Below are 16,097 nucleotides of genomic sequence, written 5' to 3'. Positions count from 1 at the left end.
CGGGCCACCGAGGAGGTGGTGGGGCCTGGAATCCAACGCTCGTCTCCCGGACCCCAGATTCCACGTGCTCACAGCGGTCCTGACAAACACTGATCAGAGGCAGCACGATGCCCCCCGCACCCACCGTCATGCTGATGAGGGACGAAACACGTGCCTCGCTCCAGGGACTTGCAGCCTGCCTCCTTCAAGAACGAAAGGCCGAGTTTTGTGCCGGGTGACAGTTCTTTTCATGTGGTTGTTAGAACGATTTTTACAATAAGGATGACTAATGTTTACGGCGCGTGTGCATTTTCGGCTGGAACCCGGTGGAAGTGACAACGGAATTTGGCAGAGGTGAGACCAGCTAGGATTATGACCTTGGGTAAGTCCCTATGGGACGGGGCGGTGGGTGGGGAGGGGGCTCAGTTTCTCCAGGGTAAAATGGGCCAACCGGGCCAGATGGGGTCTGACGGCTGGAGGGAGGGGGCTCCCTTGCCTCTGACGGCTGGTTTGAGGGTGCCCGGCAGACTGCACTTCCCTCCCTCACGGCATGGCCCTCCAGTGTCCCCAGACCATTTGAGAGTGGGTATTAACTAGGACCGAATCCCACAGTAAAGGAAATTAGTCCTTCTCCAGTCCTTCGGTGCTTGGGGTTCCAAGTCTTGGCTGGTGCCGCCCAGCCTTGAACACCCAACACTTCGTACCAAGGGGAGAGTGACTCAGGCTTGGATAGCAGGCTCTTTAAAGCTGCTTTGTTTTCAGTGTTTTGTTTATACGGACATATTCTGTTTACCGAAGTAATATTTGTTGGAAGTGGATGATGGGGACAGAAGGTCCAAACAAACTGACTTAGGTTTAAGTGTGGAGTTGATCATAAACCATATTTGTTAAATAATTGTATATGCCTAAATGCAGATCGGGTCACGTCTTTTTATACCTAAAACTCTCTGAAGATTTCCCATTTCCCACGGGTTCATTCCAAGCCCCTGCGTGACTGATGATCCCTGACATCTGCAGCCTGTCCGTCTGTATCTTCTCTGCTCCCCGCTCCCTCAGCAATCTCCTCCAGCACCTCAACTGGTCCACCTCAGGGCCCTTGCACCTGCCTTCCCTCCGCCCGGAAGGTCCTGCTCCCTGATCTCTCCATCTCGATTCCAGGTTAATCTCATGAGTCACATCTCTGCTCAAATGCCCCCAGAGGCCCTACCTGGACCCCAACCCCAGCCACTCTCTGTCCTTCGGACTCTGCCTTATTTCCCTTGTTGCAGGTACTTCCTTTCTGATGTGATACTGATTTTGAAACGTGCTTGTTCATTTGTCTGCTTTCCCCCCTCTGGACTATAAGCTCCCCAAAGTCTGAGGCTGTGTCCCGTATCCTCAGTGGCTGAAAACGGTGCCCGACACGTAGCGGGAGCTACAAATGGATGGCAAAACTTGTAGGCGGGGAGGGAAGCGGCCCCGGAAGCAGAGAGGAACTGAACCAAGCTCTAACCTCTGAGGTGGAGCAAGATGGCCGCCGCCAGAGGCCCAGCCTGAGGGGCCCACACCTTGGCCTCTTCAGCTCCAGCCTTCGAGGCGCTGAACCAGTTGGCTCCTACCCCCTGAACCTGAGCCAAGAAAGCCAAGCCAGTGACTAAACTTGCAGAAGGAACGATGGCGTCGTAACATCGCCATGGAGAAACGGTAGCGATGGTAACCGATTCAGGCCAGGGTCATCACTAATGTCACAACTAGAGGGTAGAGGTTTGAGGGGAGCTAACGTGTTTACACATTCTCACAGAATCTGCCCCCAGGACGCACATGAGTCACAAAGCAGAAAAGAGCAACCTTACCTACAGACATCCCCTTAGCCACGCAGTCAAAATTAGAACACCGAGATGGGACAAGCCGACGGGGCGCGCCCCTTGACACGAGAGGCCGACGATAGCACCACGGCACTTCTGTGCTATTTCTGCCATAGAAGGCATGGCTAATCACAAGGAATCATCAGACAAACCACGACTTGGGATACAGATCACAGAATAACTGGACCATACTCTTCCAGAGGATCAATGTCATGAAAGAGAAAGAAAATCTGAGAAATTATTCTAGGTTGAAGGAACAGAAAGAGACATGAGAATAAAGCACAGTCCCCTAACTGGAGTTTTCTTTTGCCTTAAAGGACGTTACTGGCACAACTGGAAAAATCTGAAAAAGTTCTGTGGATGAGGGTTAGTTTCGTACTGATGTCAACTGGGGAGAGCACAGGACCCCCACTATGCCCACTGCAGGCCCCACTTTCCACTCCCACTCCGTGACCTTGATCCCGTCTCCGCTCCCCCCACCCCCCACCCCACCACTCTGCGCCTTGGTTTTCTCCTCTGACAAACAGGAGTACATGATTGGCAGCCCTCTGGGGTTTCTTCCTGCCCAGATACTGTCATGATATTTCTAGAATCCTATCTGGAGAATGTGGCACATTTCTCCAAGGAGTTGAATTCATTTGGCAAGTGACTTTAGTTTAGTCAAGGGAAGTAGGGAAAAGTGAATCTCCCTGAGCAGACTCGGCAGGGGGTGGGGGGTGACACGGTCCAGGGATGGTTTCCCACCTCTGCCCACCCCCCACCCCCGCCCAGCCCAGCTCTCACGCACTCCTCCCAGATGAGGTGAGCACCCTAGCAAAAAAGAATTTAAAAAAATGCATAGATCAAAATCTTTCCCCTAAGCTCCATTTAGAAAGAGGCAGCTGGTGGGGGTGGATTGGTGACCAGCAGGTGGCTAGGGTCCCAGTTCTCTCAGCGACTGGCTGCATGGCTGGAGCTCTCTGAGTATCAGTTTGTCCTTCTGTCAAATGGACAGAGCTTGTGCTTGGCTTTGCACATAGCTGTGGCGACACGGTGACTTCACCTCTGTGCCCTCCCTCGCTCAGGCCTCAGCAGTTGACTTCCAGATAGGAAGTGGGGTGCTCAGGTGGGACCCCCAAGACATCTTGAGAAGCTCCCAGCGCTGAGGCCCTTCCTCACTCGCACAGCCTGCGGCCCCATGCACAGACCCCCTGGGCATCTGCGAGCACTGCCTGGAGAGCCCAGTTCAGCTTGGCCATGATGGAGGGGAGGCATGAAGACATATAGGGTAGACCTTCTAACGTGTGCCACTACCTTCTAACATAGGTGGAGACACAGGGGAAAGCCAGGGGATCACTTTCCTCTTATGGGATCCCAGTCTAGCATCCCCCAAGGGCCTGGCAACTTCTTCTTACAACCCCTCCGCCCTCTCTCCCTGTCCAGGCTGGCATCTCAGAGGCTCTCTCAGCTGCCATTTTCTGGCAGAAGGCGGTTGGGCCACAGGACTCTACAAAATGGTGGGCGGAAACTGGGGCTTCCTTCTTCTTTTTCTGCCGTCCCCATGAGCTCCTGTCATGGCCCCTGGCCCAGCAGCAGTTATGGCCATGGGACTCTTCAGCATGCTCACGAACCCCATATTTTCCCAAGTACTCCAGAGCCAACATCTCTTGGAGCCTCATCCTAGACCCGGGTTCTGGAAGCTGACATCGACCCTGCTTTACAGCCAGGGAAACTGAGGCTCAGAGTGGCTCCTTGGCCAGGAAGTGGCTTCTGACTCATGAGTAGCTTCAAGGGTTTTTTTTTTTTTTTTTTTTTTTTAACCGGGTTCCATGACCGCCCAGCCGATAGTGGGTGAGATGAAAAGTCTCCAGAGAATGGGGAGACCTTTCCCGAAGAAATCTTGAAGTGGACGGGGTCCGTGGCCCAAACCCTGCCTATTTTTCCAGGGCTGGGAAAGAACATGGATCAGGAGTCACAAGGTCAAGTTAAAGATCCACTAGCTGTGCATCTATTAGCTGTGTGATCTAGGAAAAGTCCCTTCGCCTCTCGGAGCCTCAGCCACTTAATCGGCAAAATGGGGGTGGTAATAACTCCTATTCCATAGGGCTGCAACGAGGAAATAGATCTACGAATTTACAGAGTGCTGTCTGGGAAGCCGTTACCCTTGTGACTGCCCGGCTAACATCCTTAAACGTGTGTACGGTCTATGTGTGTGCTTTCTGTGGGCTAGCCGCTGGCTTGGCATTTTCATGAATATCAGCTCATCGAATCCCCGCCACACAGCAGTCCAGATGAATCAGGAGGAAGAGAATGTTCCCTATAGGACCAGCAGGGCCGGCTGGTCAGCCACCCCCCCATAGCCAGCCCGTCCTGGGCTTTCACCTTGACTGCCTCACCTCCAGGCTTGTGCTCAAATCGGTCCTTCTGCAAGGAATGTTTCCCACCCAGTATAGCATGGAGACGAGTCTCGTGTATCCATCGCCCGGCTTCCCCCCAGTGATGACATATTATGTAACTAACCAGAGTAACTTACCAAAACCAGGAAGCTGACATTGCCACAACACAACGGACCATTTACACTTTCCTCAGGCCTCATTAGTTTTTGCACACTTTGTGCCCAGGATGTTTGGACCACTCTTCTCTGTATGTCCAGCCCCCTTGGGACAGCCAGGTTCCACCCCACCCCCCTGCCCCTACCGCCACCGCCCATCTGAGAAGCCACCAAGTGTCTCCAGGAGGCTCGGGCCCTCCTCCTCTCAGACTCCCAGCTCTGGAAGGCAGTGTAGCCCCGTGACGGAGAATGTGGGTTTTGGAGACCTACGGACCTGGATTTAAACTCCGGATCCGCCCCCAGCCTGGGACCAAATACATAAACTTCTGAGCCTTAGTTGACCCAACCATAAAATGACCCAATGTCAGGGCGGGACAGCATCCGCTCAGCCGATGCTTACAGAACAGTAAGTCCCCTGCAATGAATGGTGGTTACGGCTGTCAACGGATTGCATCTGTTGTCACACGTACCCCAGGCTGACCCTGTGTGTTTTATCATCTTCCTCACAGCACGTAAAGTGTTCGAGGACAAACCTTCGTATCTCACATCTTGGTGTTGTACAGGGCCTGGCACGCAGCAGGCGCCCAATAAATGTGACTGGATGGAAACTCCCGCCAGACAAACCGTCCCCAGGCTCGCGGTGCCTCTTCAGCTTCCCCTTCATTCATTTCTGGCCTAGGCAGGCAGGGTGGGTGCACAGCAGGACCCCACAAGGGCGCAGCCACATTTGACCCCATCTGTCCCTGAGAAGCCTTCCAGGAGACCCCGGAACCTCAGAGGCCCCTCAGGCTGCAAGCCTGGGGGGGATGGGGGAGCTGGGGGAGAACCTCATATTTGCAAGGAGCCCCAAGGACAGCCCTCCAGGAGGCCGCTCTTCCTTGGGAAAGAGCCAGAGCTGCGACCCCTAAGCTCAAGTCCTGTCACTTACTAGCTACAGACTTTGGACCGGTCTCTCAGCCTCGATAAACCCTGGTTTCCTCATCTATACCCTGGGCTTGTCATGTGGGTAAACGAGCTCACTGTGCAAACGGCGTGTTAACCGCTAAACCCTGCACTCGCATTTACAAGACCCTTCTCCTGGCTGTGTAACATTTATAACTCACATTTTTAAGCACTACTATGTTCAGGCATTTTCCGATGCAATTATCTAAATTTCATAATGTGGTGAGGTGGGTGTTTTTATTTGTAGCCTGCAGGCACGCAGAAGCTGAGAAATAACCCAGGTCACCCAGAGCCGGGACCGAGAAGCCAAGCCGGCCTCCGGCCAGGGTCCACGATTCCGCGTGGCAGGTGCCGGCCGGGGGTTACCATGTCGCGCCCATACTCCAGTTGGTTTCTAACAGCTGGATCTCCGCTGCCCTGCTCCACAAACGGTAAAGCCACAGAGTACGAGGGTTTTTAGGCTGGGTTTTTAGTGTTCAGTTTGCCCATTTTTCCATTGAAGAAACTAAGGCCAGAGGAAGGAATGGGCCTGCCCAAGATTCCCCCGCAATCGAGAGCCAGAGTGAGTTCTAAAATCCTACGCTCACCCGTCTTCCTGGTTCCTTGTCCCCACACTACAGGGGCTCGTTCCCAGAGGTAAACTGGGGGTATGTGAATCTGGGCACCATTCTCAACTGCAAGGCTCACCAGGAGTCTAGGGGCTGTCCTGGGGGCCTGGGGACATCCCGAAACGGGGTCGCCATGTTCTAGGATGTCCACCAGGAAGGTAAGCAGAAGGCTTCCCCAGGCTCTGTCCCGTAAGGGGAACAGATTGCCCACCACCCTCGTCCTTTCTCCGGACCAGGGTGAGGCCCAGAGCTGAAGCCTTGAGAAATGATTTAGGTGGTCACTGACATGGTGTTAAATTACATGAAGGCAGTTATGCCCTTTCAGCTTTTCTGACTACTTGGAGGAGAAAATCTCTCAGGGCGCTAGTCCCTAATGCCTCTCTGACATCTAGAAACCCTCCCATTTGAGCTCAAGGAAAGCAGCAACACATTTGGCTAGAATTTAGTGACATTTTGTTTCCATGATGTTTATTTTCACCATTACCACCATTAAGGTGATTTACAATGGCTTTATCTTTAAGGGAGCAAGATAAAGTTTTTTTCTAAAAACGAAAGTATTTACACCTTGAAACATCAGCTTAGGGGCACCTGGGGTGGCTCAGTTGTTTAAGCATCCAACTTCAGCTCAGGAAATGATCTCAAAAATATAATTTGAGCCCTGCATTGGGATCTCTGCTGTCAAAAAATAAAAACAAAAATAAAATATCCACTGAAAATATTAAGTAAATTATCAGTGAATTGGCAGCTTTCGAAAACCTTGGGAAGGGACAGGAATGAGGGCCCCTAGGAAGTCCTGCTCTGAGGGACTCTGGTAGCCCTGACTCTGGGGGAGGCTTGGGGGGGCGGGTAGGAGGCAGTGCCAGGGATTGGGATGGAGAGTCTGAAGACACTGTGAGTAGAGAGGAGATGGGCTTGGGGATTCCAGCCCCCACCAGGGTCTGTTCAGTGCAGGGCTGAGCATCAACATGGGTACAGGTCGGTGGTTTCACAGCCATCCACATGGCCTAGTCTTTTCCTCCAAGCCCCTGTCCCAAAGCCTCCATTGGGGCCACCTGCTTAATCCCTCCCTTGTCCCCAGGAATAGGGCTGATTCTTCAGCCTTTGAATCCAACGGCTGGGGGCCCAATGTGATGCCTGAGCTTCCCTATCAGGCAATGAGACTGGCTCCCAGCAGGCCTCAATAAACGCAGACTGAGTGAGGCAGTCAGTGGACAGTGTTTCTTACTCATTCTAGATGCCTCTGTAATAAGCCACGTTACCCTAGGAGCTGCGTCATCCCACATCACCACGATGGTGACCGTCATGCCAACGTCCCCCACCAGTCATTGACCTGTGACCAGAGAGCCAGACTAAGCCAGGAGAAATACACAGATGCCAGTCATATATTATTTATACATCTGTCTTGCCAGCTGGGAAGAATGAGAGGGGGGAAAAATGAAGAAAAAGAAGAAGAATAGAATAGCAAACACATTTGTTTGATTTAATCCAATCGGGTGGATTGGATTAAATCTGATCCAGGACACATAGAGAATTAGGCTTGCAGAAGTTGGGTCCAGAGGTCACAGGTCAAGGGACTGGCTCAAGTGGAGGGCACAGCCTATCCAAAAGCTCATCTCACACGCATCAGCAGCACAGGAGAATCTTAATCTTCTATTTCGGCAAAACAATAGAAAAGCTGACCTCCTCTCAATGCACTAAGACAGACCCTCCAGTCTCCAGGGGGATAATCCGTGTTATCTGCTATGGGACAAGGCTTTTCTCCTTGGTAAGTGGCTTTGAAGCCCAAGAAGATTAGAATTTGAAAAATAAAGATGATGGAAAGACGTGGAAACCCTGAGTGATTATACATTTATGTTAAGTTTCGGTTGGATCAATTTCCCTGTGTTGCTGCATGAAGTCCTGTTACCTGTGATGTTTAAGAACACGTGGCCACTGGAATTTCTTGTGTGTGTGACCGAGTAATTGACTTCAGTTGAAATTTTGAGTTAAAAACTTAAGAGAGTTTGGTAATGTCTGTAAACATTATTGGCATATTTCAGAGAACTTAATACTCACTTTGTTTAAAAGTTAGGGTTTTAGATCTGTAAGTATTCTCTGAAATCCTTGGAACAGTTGTGTTTCTTAGAGCTGTTTGAAGCATTTATAAGACAATCGAGTTCGTTAGATGTACAAATGCAGCTTAGATTAGGTAAGGCAGTGCTATCTGATATAAATACCATGCAAGCTACCTGGGCCATTTAAAATGTCCTAGTAGCCACATTTTTTAAACGTGAAAAAGGAATAGATCAACCTAATTATAATGATAAAATGTATTTAACCTAACATATCCAACAAATTATCATCTCAACATACAATTCACATAAAAGTTACTAATGAGGTATTTTGTGTTCTTTTTTTGAACACGTCTTCGAGGTATTTTGTGTTCTTTTTTTGAACACGTCTTCGACATCTGCTGTGTATGTTACCTTTCCAACCTTCTCAACTCAGACTACCGCGTTTCAAATGCAACTTCCCGTGGCCGCTATATTAGACATTACAGATCTAAGGGAATTTAATTAGCTACCTTTGTGAGTGGTATTTATTATTTAAGGCGCTTACTCCGTTCAACCTGATTTGATGAAATATTCATCAAAGGCTTCCTGAGAGTCATTGTCGAAAATTACTGGACTTATAAATAAAGTGATTTTTGTATATTGAATTTACAAGCGAAGGGAAAAAAATCGATGTTAAAAAATTTGTTAATTTAAGAAACTTTTTTTTTTTTTTTTATAAAGTAACCACAAACAGCCTTTTTAGTGCACAACAGAAGCCCTCAACCCACCACCGTCCAGATGGAATTAGAGTCACCAACCTCGGCACGGCCCTTGGGGGAGAGGCCTGGTTCTATGTTATCGCTCTGCACACAGAAATGTCAGGTCTGACCGAGCCCTTAGGGATCGTCCACCCAAAGCACCCCATTTCACTGGCGCAGAAACCCAAGTCCAGATCAGAGAAGAACACGGGGTGAGTCAGAGACGGGGCCCAGGCAATACCCTGGCCTCCTGACCCCACCCAAGCCTCCCCAGTAAAAAGGCTTCGAGTCCATTCCTTCTCCCTCTTTGTCCCCAGATGACTGATCAGGAAACTGAGGCACAAAACTGGAGGGTATGTGGACAAACTGGTCCTGGACCCAGGTCTCCAGGGAGCACCCGCAGAACTGGAAAGCGTGGTCCCTGCCCTGGTCATTGAACAGCACGCACCCAGACCTGAGGAGAGAAGGGCCCAGACCCCAGGCCAGCCTGGCCAGAGAAATGGCTGTGTGAGGCCCAGGATGGAGCCTGGCGCTAGGACTGCAGAGGACAGAGGAGAGGGGAGGCCTGCTGAACGCGAAAGAGCCATGGCTGGGTCTTCCGGGGCCCAGGACGGCCAGCCTCCGGCCTCCTGCGGTCCCAGACGCAGCCCGCTAACCCCTCCGGGGCTCCATGCAGCTGTCAGAGTGAAGGCCCTGGGACTCCCTCTGGGGCCTCATTCTTCCAGGATCCTTTCCTCCCTCGTCTCTGTTGTTTTCCTTTCTTTCTTTTTCTTTCTCTCCTTGGAGACCCTCATTTCCTTTCCCCAAATCTGATCGGCCCAACACACTGATTTCGCCAAGGAGAACCCCCCAGGCAGATCGGGGTCCGTCTTGCCCGCCTAGGGCTCAGCTCTGCTGGGGTTTGGGCCTGCTGGACCTGGGCGGGGCGGGGAAGAACATTCTGGCAGGCCCGGGGAGCAGCCTCCCTACACCAGCTAGCTCTGGCCTTCCCCACCTTACTCCTGGGGACACCGTTTCCTTCTGCCGGCAATGTTCTTCCTGCCAGGCCCTATTTGTCAGCGGTAGGACATATGCCTCTGGGGACCCTTTAGGAGGCTTTCGGGAAGCAGCATTTAGTGCCATTAAATCACACGGAAGGGAAACTATTCCCCATTCCGAGTGCTATCAGTCCCCCTGAAAGATCAAGAAGAAAGTAACAATTTGGAGCCAGGGTACCTCTATCGCCACCCCATCTCCCCTTTAACAGAGGGGACAGGTGTCGGCTTCAGGCTCAAGGACCTTTGCTTTCTTTCAACTTTTTGCTAGCACGTAATAGAAATTGGTTTCCACCCCCATTTATTTTTATGCTTACCTTCATCTTTTATTTATGGCACATGATGTCGGTTTTCCACTTAGAATCGTGACATCAAGTTTCCTTTCAAGACTAAACTGGTATTAGTAACAAGTGAGACCATTGAATATGAATGTGGCTTTAGAAACACGGAGTGAAATATCTGTGCTGGGAGCGGGGTGAGGCGGGCAGGAGTGTCAGGAGGGGACAAAAAGGGCTGGGGTGTAGGGACCTTGGCTCCAGGAGTCCCTTCATTTCACCCTCCTGGGCTCTCCCGGGGCCCTGGGTTCCCACCTGCTTGCGGCACCACTCAAGGCCGGTTTCCCAGGGCCCAGGGGCCGGCCAGCCACCCTCTCTGTCCCAGATTTCATTCTGAGCCTAGGCCGGCGGTCGGGGCTCATGGACAAGGACGGAGGGTGGCGACAGTGGAGATGGGGAAGGAGGGGCCCCTACTCTGACCCTCTGTCCGTCTTAGGTCTTAGCTCTTAGCTCAGGGGCAGAAGGCGGCTGAGTTCCGGGTGCTCCTGGTAGAGCGAGAGAGACCACACGACCCCGCACGGAGCTGAAGGCACACGCGTTCCAGCTAAATGGCTTTCCCCGACCCGGGGTGAGTTCAGGAGCACATGCCTCTAGATGGAGGCCGAGAGAGGAGTTGTCCGCCATCCCAAATAACTCCCCGCCTCTCTCAGCTCTCCGAGTCGGCTTGGGCTTGGGTGGCCCTCCTGATGGGGCCTCTCTGGGTCCCCTTGTGAAAGCAAAGTGAAAGCACTTGGTATCTCCCCTGCCAGGCGGACCCGGGCTCCCTGGCCCAGAATTCTGTTTCCATGAGTCTCCCCATCCCCCGAAAGGTCCCAATAGGAGCAGGATCTCTAGCAACTCTGGGCCCCCGCCCAGCTCCCGCCAGCTTGGACCCCGCACTCGACAGAGGCCAACGGCGTCTGATGAACACAGCCAGCCCCCAAACTGCCTGCCTGACGCCCCTGCCTTGGCACCCTGGGGGAGCTCAGGAGGGGGCAGGAGGGGGCCCTCGAGAGCTCTCCTATTCACTTGTGCCCTAAACTACCCCTTACTGGTTGCATGTGAGCCACAAGCCCCCAGCTGATCTCAATTCCCATTGGCTTCCCTGAATTCTGTCTCCGGACCCTTCTCTCTCTCCCTGAGAGTCGCCGAGAAATGGGGATGGGGGAGTTCCCAAACTTATGGTGGGAGGCGTCTCCCTCCTCAGACCCTGGGAGCCCGCTGACAAGACAGCACGCGCGCATGCTGAGTCTTCTGGGACCGTCCAGGCACAGCCCAGCTCCCCCAGGGGGATCCTGGCCCCTCTCCAGGTCCCAGCCTCTGTTGCCATAGCTGGGGCCTCCCTGGTACCGTCTCGGCTAAAAGGTTCTAGAAAGGTGAGTGAGAAAATGACCGGAAAGGGGGCCAAGCAAGAGGCCAGGACCCAGGTCGCCCAGCATGAGCGGCAGGAGGTGGGAAAGGGGCCCTACCTGAGAGGGCTGCCGACAGCAATCCAAGGATAGCAGAGAACAGCCACATGTCCGGGGCCATCTCTGGCTGCTATGCGTGCCTGCCAGCGGGAAGCGCCATCCCCGGGCCAGGAGGTGGACGTGGCTGCTGGGTGCTCCTCGCACCCGCTCGCTCGCTCGGACCTTGGCTGCTCCTGTTTATGACTCTCTCTCCGCAAGAGAGAGCACTCCTTTGCACGCATGCGACCAAACCAGCCTGTGAGTGTGTTTCTCACACCTCTGTGCTCTCTTCTTGTGGTTTTGGTCTCCAGGAAGCCAGGCTGGTATCACAGGGGCTGAGGGGGAGAGCCCAGCTGCCTGTGAGCCCACCCAGCCCTGCTGAACCCCAGAAGTCATAGAGAGGGACACACACACACACACACACGCACACTTCCTCCAAGTGTCTCCCAAAGAAAAGGGAAACGCGGACACGCTTCCTTTCTGGAGACCTGAAGCACAGTAGATGATCAATCAGTCCATGTGGGAAGAGTGAGCGCATGACCCACCCCCTGTCCCGGTCCACGGAAGCCAGCTCCTCTGGGATAAAATCGCGACATTTACCTCGCCCTTGGGTGTGTTTGTGGCTGGTCAGGAGGAGGGTGGGGTCCTGCACTTTTGAGAGGGGAAAGTCCCAGATGCCCTTTGGAGAATTGTAAATGGAGAAGGGTCTGAGAGATGGGGTGTCCCCCACATCCTCCCAGGCTGGACCTGTCCCCTGAGATGGCACAGGAGGCTCCAGTGCCCCCCCCCCCGCCCCCACCTATGGGCTGGGTGTTCATTCCCTGGTGAGAGTCAGTCAGGGGAGCTGGTCCAAGAAGGATGAGCAGGATTTCAACAGGCAGAGATGGTGGAAAGTGTCTGGAAGGGCCAGAAGGAACAGCAGGAGCAAAGGGCCAGGACTGCTGGGAGGTGCTGAGTTGTTCAGTTGGTCTATGGTGAACGCTGTAGGAAGGAAGCAGGGACCTGTGTGTTTCATTCACCACTGCCCTCCCTGTGGGGCACTCCCTGCAGGGCATACTGTAGGCGCTGAATAAATGCTGAGTGAAGGAAAGAATGGACAATTTAATTTGGTTGTATAAACAGAGCCCTTGAAGAAACTGAGTCCGGAGGAGACTGGTTTTATCTTGGCCCTTCCCCGTGTGACCTCATCTCAGATTTACCTGGCCTGGCCTGACGCTTCCCCCCCCTCCCTGCTTGACTTCATTTCCCCGTCTGTGGAATGGGGAGGATTTCTCCACTGGATCCCGGTCCAAAGGCGCCTCTGATGTTGCCGGTATGGGAGCGATGGGGAGCCAGGCCCCTCCACCGTAAACCCGGCCCAGACCTGTGGGGTGGACAGGGCCCTGGCACCAGCTGACGCTGCCCTCTTGTGGAGGGTCACTGGTAGCACAGGCAGGGGATGGGGACCTCTACCTCCTGGGTTCACTTCCCTTTAACGGACACTTAGGGAGACTTTGGTGTGGGGAACTCTGTGGAAGGTGAACGCAAGAAAGCAGACCCCTGCTTTCAAGGAGAACAGAGTTCACAAGCCCAGAGGACCAAACCACAGGCCAGGGTGAGACGAACACAGGAGAGGTCTCCTGCTGATGAGTAGTGTCCTAAGAGAGACACGTCCGAACGGGCTGGAGGAGAGGCTAGACTTCCCTTTCTGATAATACGGTAACCAGCATATGCTGGAAGTTCTCCTGTTACAAGAACTATTTTTAAACGCCTTTAGAAATGCAAAGGTGAGGTGGTAAGAAAGTAAGGATAGACCAACAGGACAAGAAAGCACAAATCCGAAGACGTGATTGACGACAGAAGCAGAGGGTGCCCTGAGGTACCCGCTGACCCCAGGTGGCCAAGAACTTCAGTTTAATGGGACAAAACCTAACGCCTGAGCAAATGAAAAGCAAAATCAGAAATCTCCCACCTAAAGCAAAACAATGAAAAACAACACCCACTGTGGAGGAACAGGAAAGAGAAACCTCTCAAAAGGATCCGACATAGAATGTGCTTGGCTCAGCACTGACTTCTGAGTGGAAGAAAAAGAAATGCTAACCCTGAATGTTCCTAACCACAAGGTTGCCTGCAATGAGTCTGAGAGAGAAGAAAAGAGAAAGGAAGGGAAGGGAGAAGGGAGGGGAGGGGAGGGGAGGGGAGGGGAGGGGAGGGGAGGGGAAGGGAGAGAAGAGAAGAGGAGAAGACATAAAACATAGGACACAAGTGTATTAGTCATGGTTTTCCAGAGAAATAGAATTAATGGAATTTATATGAAATTTATTATAAGGAATTGTCTCAAGTGATTTTGGAAACTAAGCCCCAAGATCTCAGCTGGAAAACTGGAAACTCAGGAGAGCTGGTGGTACCATTCCAGTCTAAGTCCAAAGGCCCAAGACCCAGGAGAGCCATTGGTATGAGTTCCGGTTGGAGCCTGAGCTGAAAGGCAGGGGAACACTGGCATCCTAATCTGAAGACAGGCAGAGAGAGACAATTCTCTATTATCCCTTCCTGTTCTATTCAAGCCCTCAGTGAATAAAGCCAACCCGCAGTGGGGAGGGCAATCTGCTTTACTCAGCGCACTGATTCAAATGCTAATCTCATCTAGAAACACCCTCACAAACACACCCAGAATAATGGTCAGCCAGATATCTGGGCACCCTATGAATCAGTCAAACTGACATCTAAAAGTAAGCATCACAACAAGGCCCTTGAGGTGAGAATTGCACAAAGCAGGAAGCAGTAAACTCAGACCTTCAAACACTTTAGCTGCTGGAATTATGGTATACATAATATCAAATAGGGTTGTTTCATATACTTAAAGAAAAATAAAGTCGATCATTGAGGCTATAGAGAAGTAACAAAGGACTATGGATAAGACACTAAGTGACCAGGAAGATTTGCAGAAAAAAAAAATACAATAAATGAAAAATGTAACCTTCAAAACTAGCAATGTAATGGGCAGATTAACTAGCAGATGAACATAGCTGAAGAGAGAACAAGTGAGCTGGACAGTAGACCTGAAGAACTTACTGAGAATGCCACCCAGAGAGACAAAAAAGGAAATTATGAAACAGAAGTTAAGAACACAGGGGCACCTGGGTAGCTTGGTTGAGTGTCCGATTTCGGCTCAAGTCATGATCTCACGGCTCGTGAGTTCGAACCCCACATCAGGCTCTGTGGTGACAGCTTGGAGCCTGGAGCCTGCTTTGGATTCTGTATCTCCCTCTCTCTCTCCTCCTCCCCTGCTCACGCTCTCTCTCTCAAAAATAAATAAACATTGGGGTGCCTGGGAGGCGCAGTCGGTTGGGTGTCCGACTTCAGCCAGGTCACGATCTCGCGGTCCGTGAGTTCGAGCCCCGCATCAGGCTCTGGGCTGATGGCTCAGAGCCTGGAGCCTGTTTCCGATTCTGTGTCTCCCTCTCTCTCTGCCCCTCCCCCATTCATGCTCTGTCTCTCTCTGTCCCAAAAATAAATAAACGTTGAAAAAATAAAAAATTTAAAAAAAATAAATAAAAAATAAACATTAAACATTTTTTAAAAAAGAAGTTAACGTAGAGGACGGAACAAGGTGAATGGCTCGAATTCAGAATTGATGAAATACATAGCCCTCCGATCCCAGAAGCTCCTTCCAACCCCCAGCTGTTAAATAAAAATAAATCTCTCTCATTAAAGCCAGGAGGAAAAAGAATTTTAAAAGAATGAAAATGTTTTCATACACACATCAATCAATCACTCAATCTACACCAATTACTTCTGGTAACAAAATTGTTGATCTAGAAAGATGAACTACAAAGTAGATTTACCGCTAACTTTTTCATGGTAACAATGGGAGCCAGAAGACAATGGAATGACATCTCGAAGGTCTAAGAAAATAACAGTCGATTTTGACTATGTTTCAAGAAGGAGATTGAATGGAGAATAGATTTGCAGATCATATATCTATCTGATGAGGGGTTAATATCCAAAATATGTAAAGAACTGATACAACTCAATAGCCAAAAAAAAAAAAAAAAAATCTGATAAAAAAATGGGCAGGGTATGTGAATAGATATGTTTCCAAAGAAGACATTCGAACGAACGACAGGCACATGAAAAGATGCCAACATCACCAGTCATCAGGGAGATGCAAATTAAAGTCACAACGGGATAGGGGTCCCTGGGTGGCTCAGTCTGTCAAGCACTTCAACTCAGGTCATGATCTCACAGTTTGTGAGTCCGAGCCTCGCGTCAGGCTCTCTGCTGTCAGAGTGGAGCCTGCTTCCGAACATCAGTCTCTCCCTCTCTCTCTGTCCCTCCCCCGCTAGACCCCCCTCAAAAATAAAAACTACGTATAGGCCATGGAATATTACTCGACCATACGAAAGAATGAGATCTTGCCATTTGCAACAACAACGAATGGACCTCGAGGGTACTACGCTGAGTGGAATAAGTCAGACAGGGAAAGACAGATACCGCATGATCTCACTTACGTGTGGAATCCAAACACCGAACCCAACCAACAAAGCAAAACTCATGGATGCAGAGAACAGAGCGGTGGTTGCTAGGGGATGCACTTGCAGGTGCACACATGCATGAAGGGGTCAGGA

At 51.3% G+C, this 16,097-nt stretch overlaps 1 protein-coding gene across 3 annotated transcripts in view; it reads right to left on the bottom strand.

Moving 5' to 3' along the window:
• CD6 (CD6 molecule) overlaps positions 1–11,755 on the bottom strand; it is a 40,484-nt gene extending 28,729 nt beyond the window's left edge. For 2 of the 3 annotated variants that reach the window (XM_043581279.1, XM_043581280.1), the window contains exon 1: positions 11,512–11,755. In XM_043581279.1, the coding sequence (XP_043437214.1) occupies positions 11,512–11,572 (61 nt within the window). In that variant the 5' untranslated portion in view covers positions 11,573–11,755. The remainder of the gene's footprint in view (positions 1–11,511) is intronic. The other variant, XM_043581281.1, reaches the window with a different exon arrangement.
• Between the last annotated feature and the right edge of the window lie 4,342 nt (positions 11,756–16,097).

This window comes from Prionailurus bengalensis, chromosome D1 (genome assembly GCF_016509475.1).
Source record: "Prionailurus bengalensis isolate Pbe53 chromosome D1, Fcat_Pben_1.1_paternal_pri, whole genome shotgun sequence".
Taxonomy (NCBI): Eukaryota; Metazoa; Chordata; class Mammalia; order Carnivora; family Felidae; genus Prionailurus; species Prionailurus bengalensis.
Note: the sequence above shows the minus strand (reverse complement) of the source record. Positions and strands in the feature narration are given on the sequence as shown.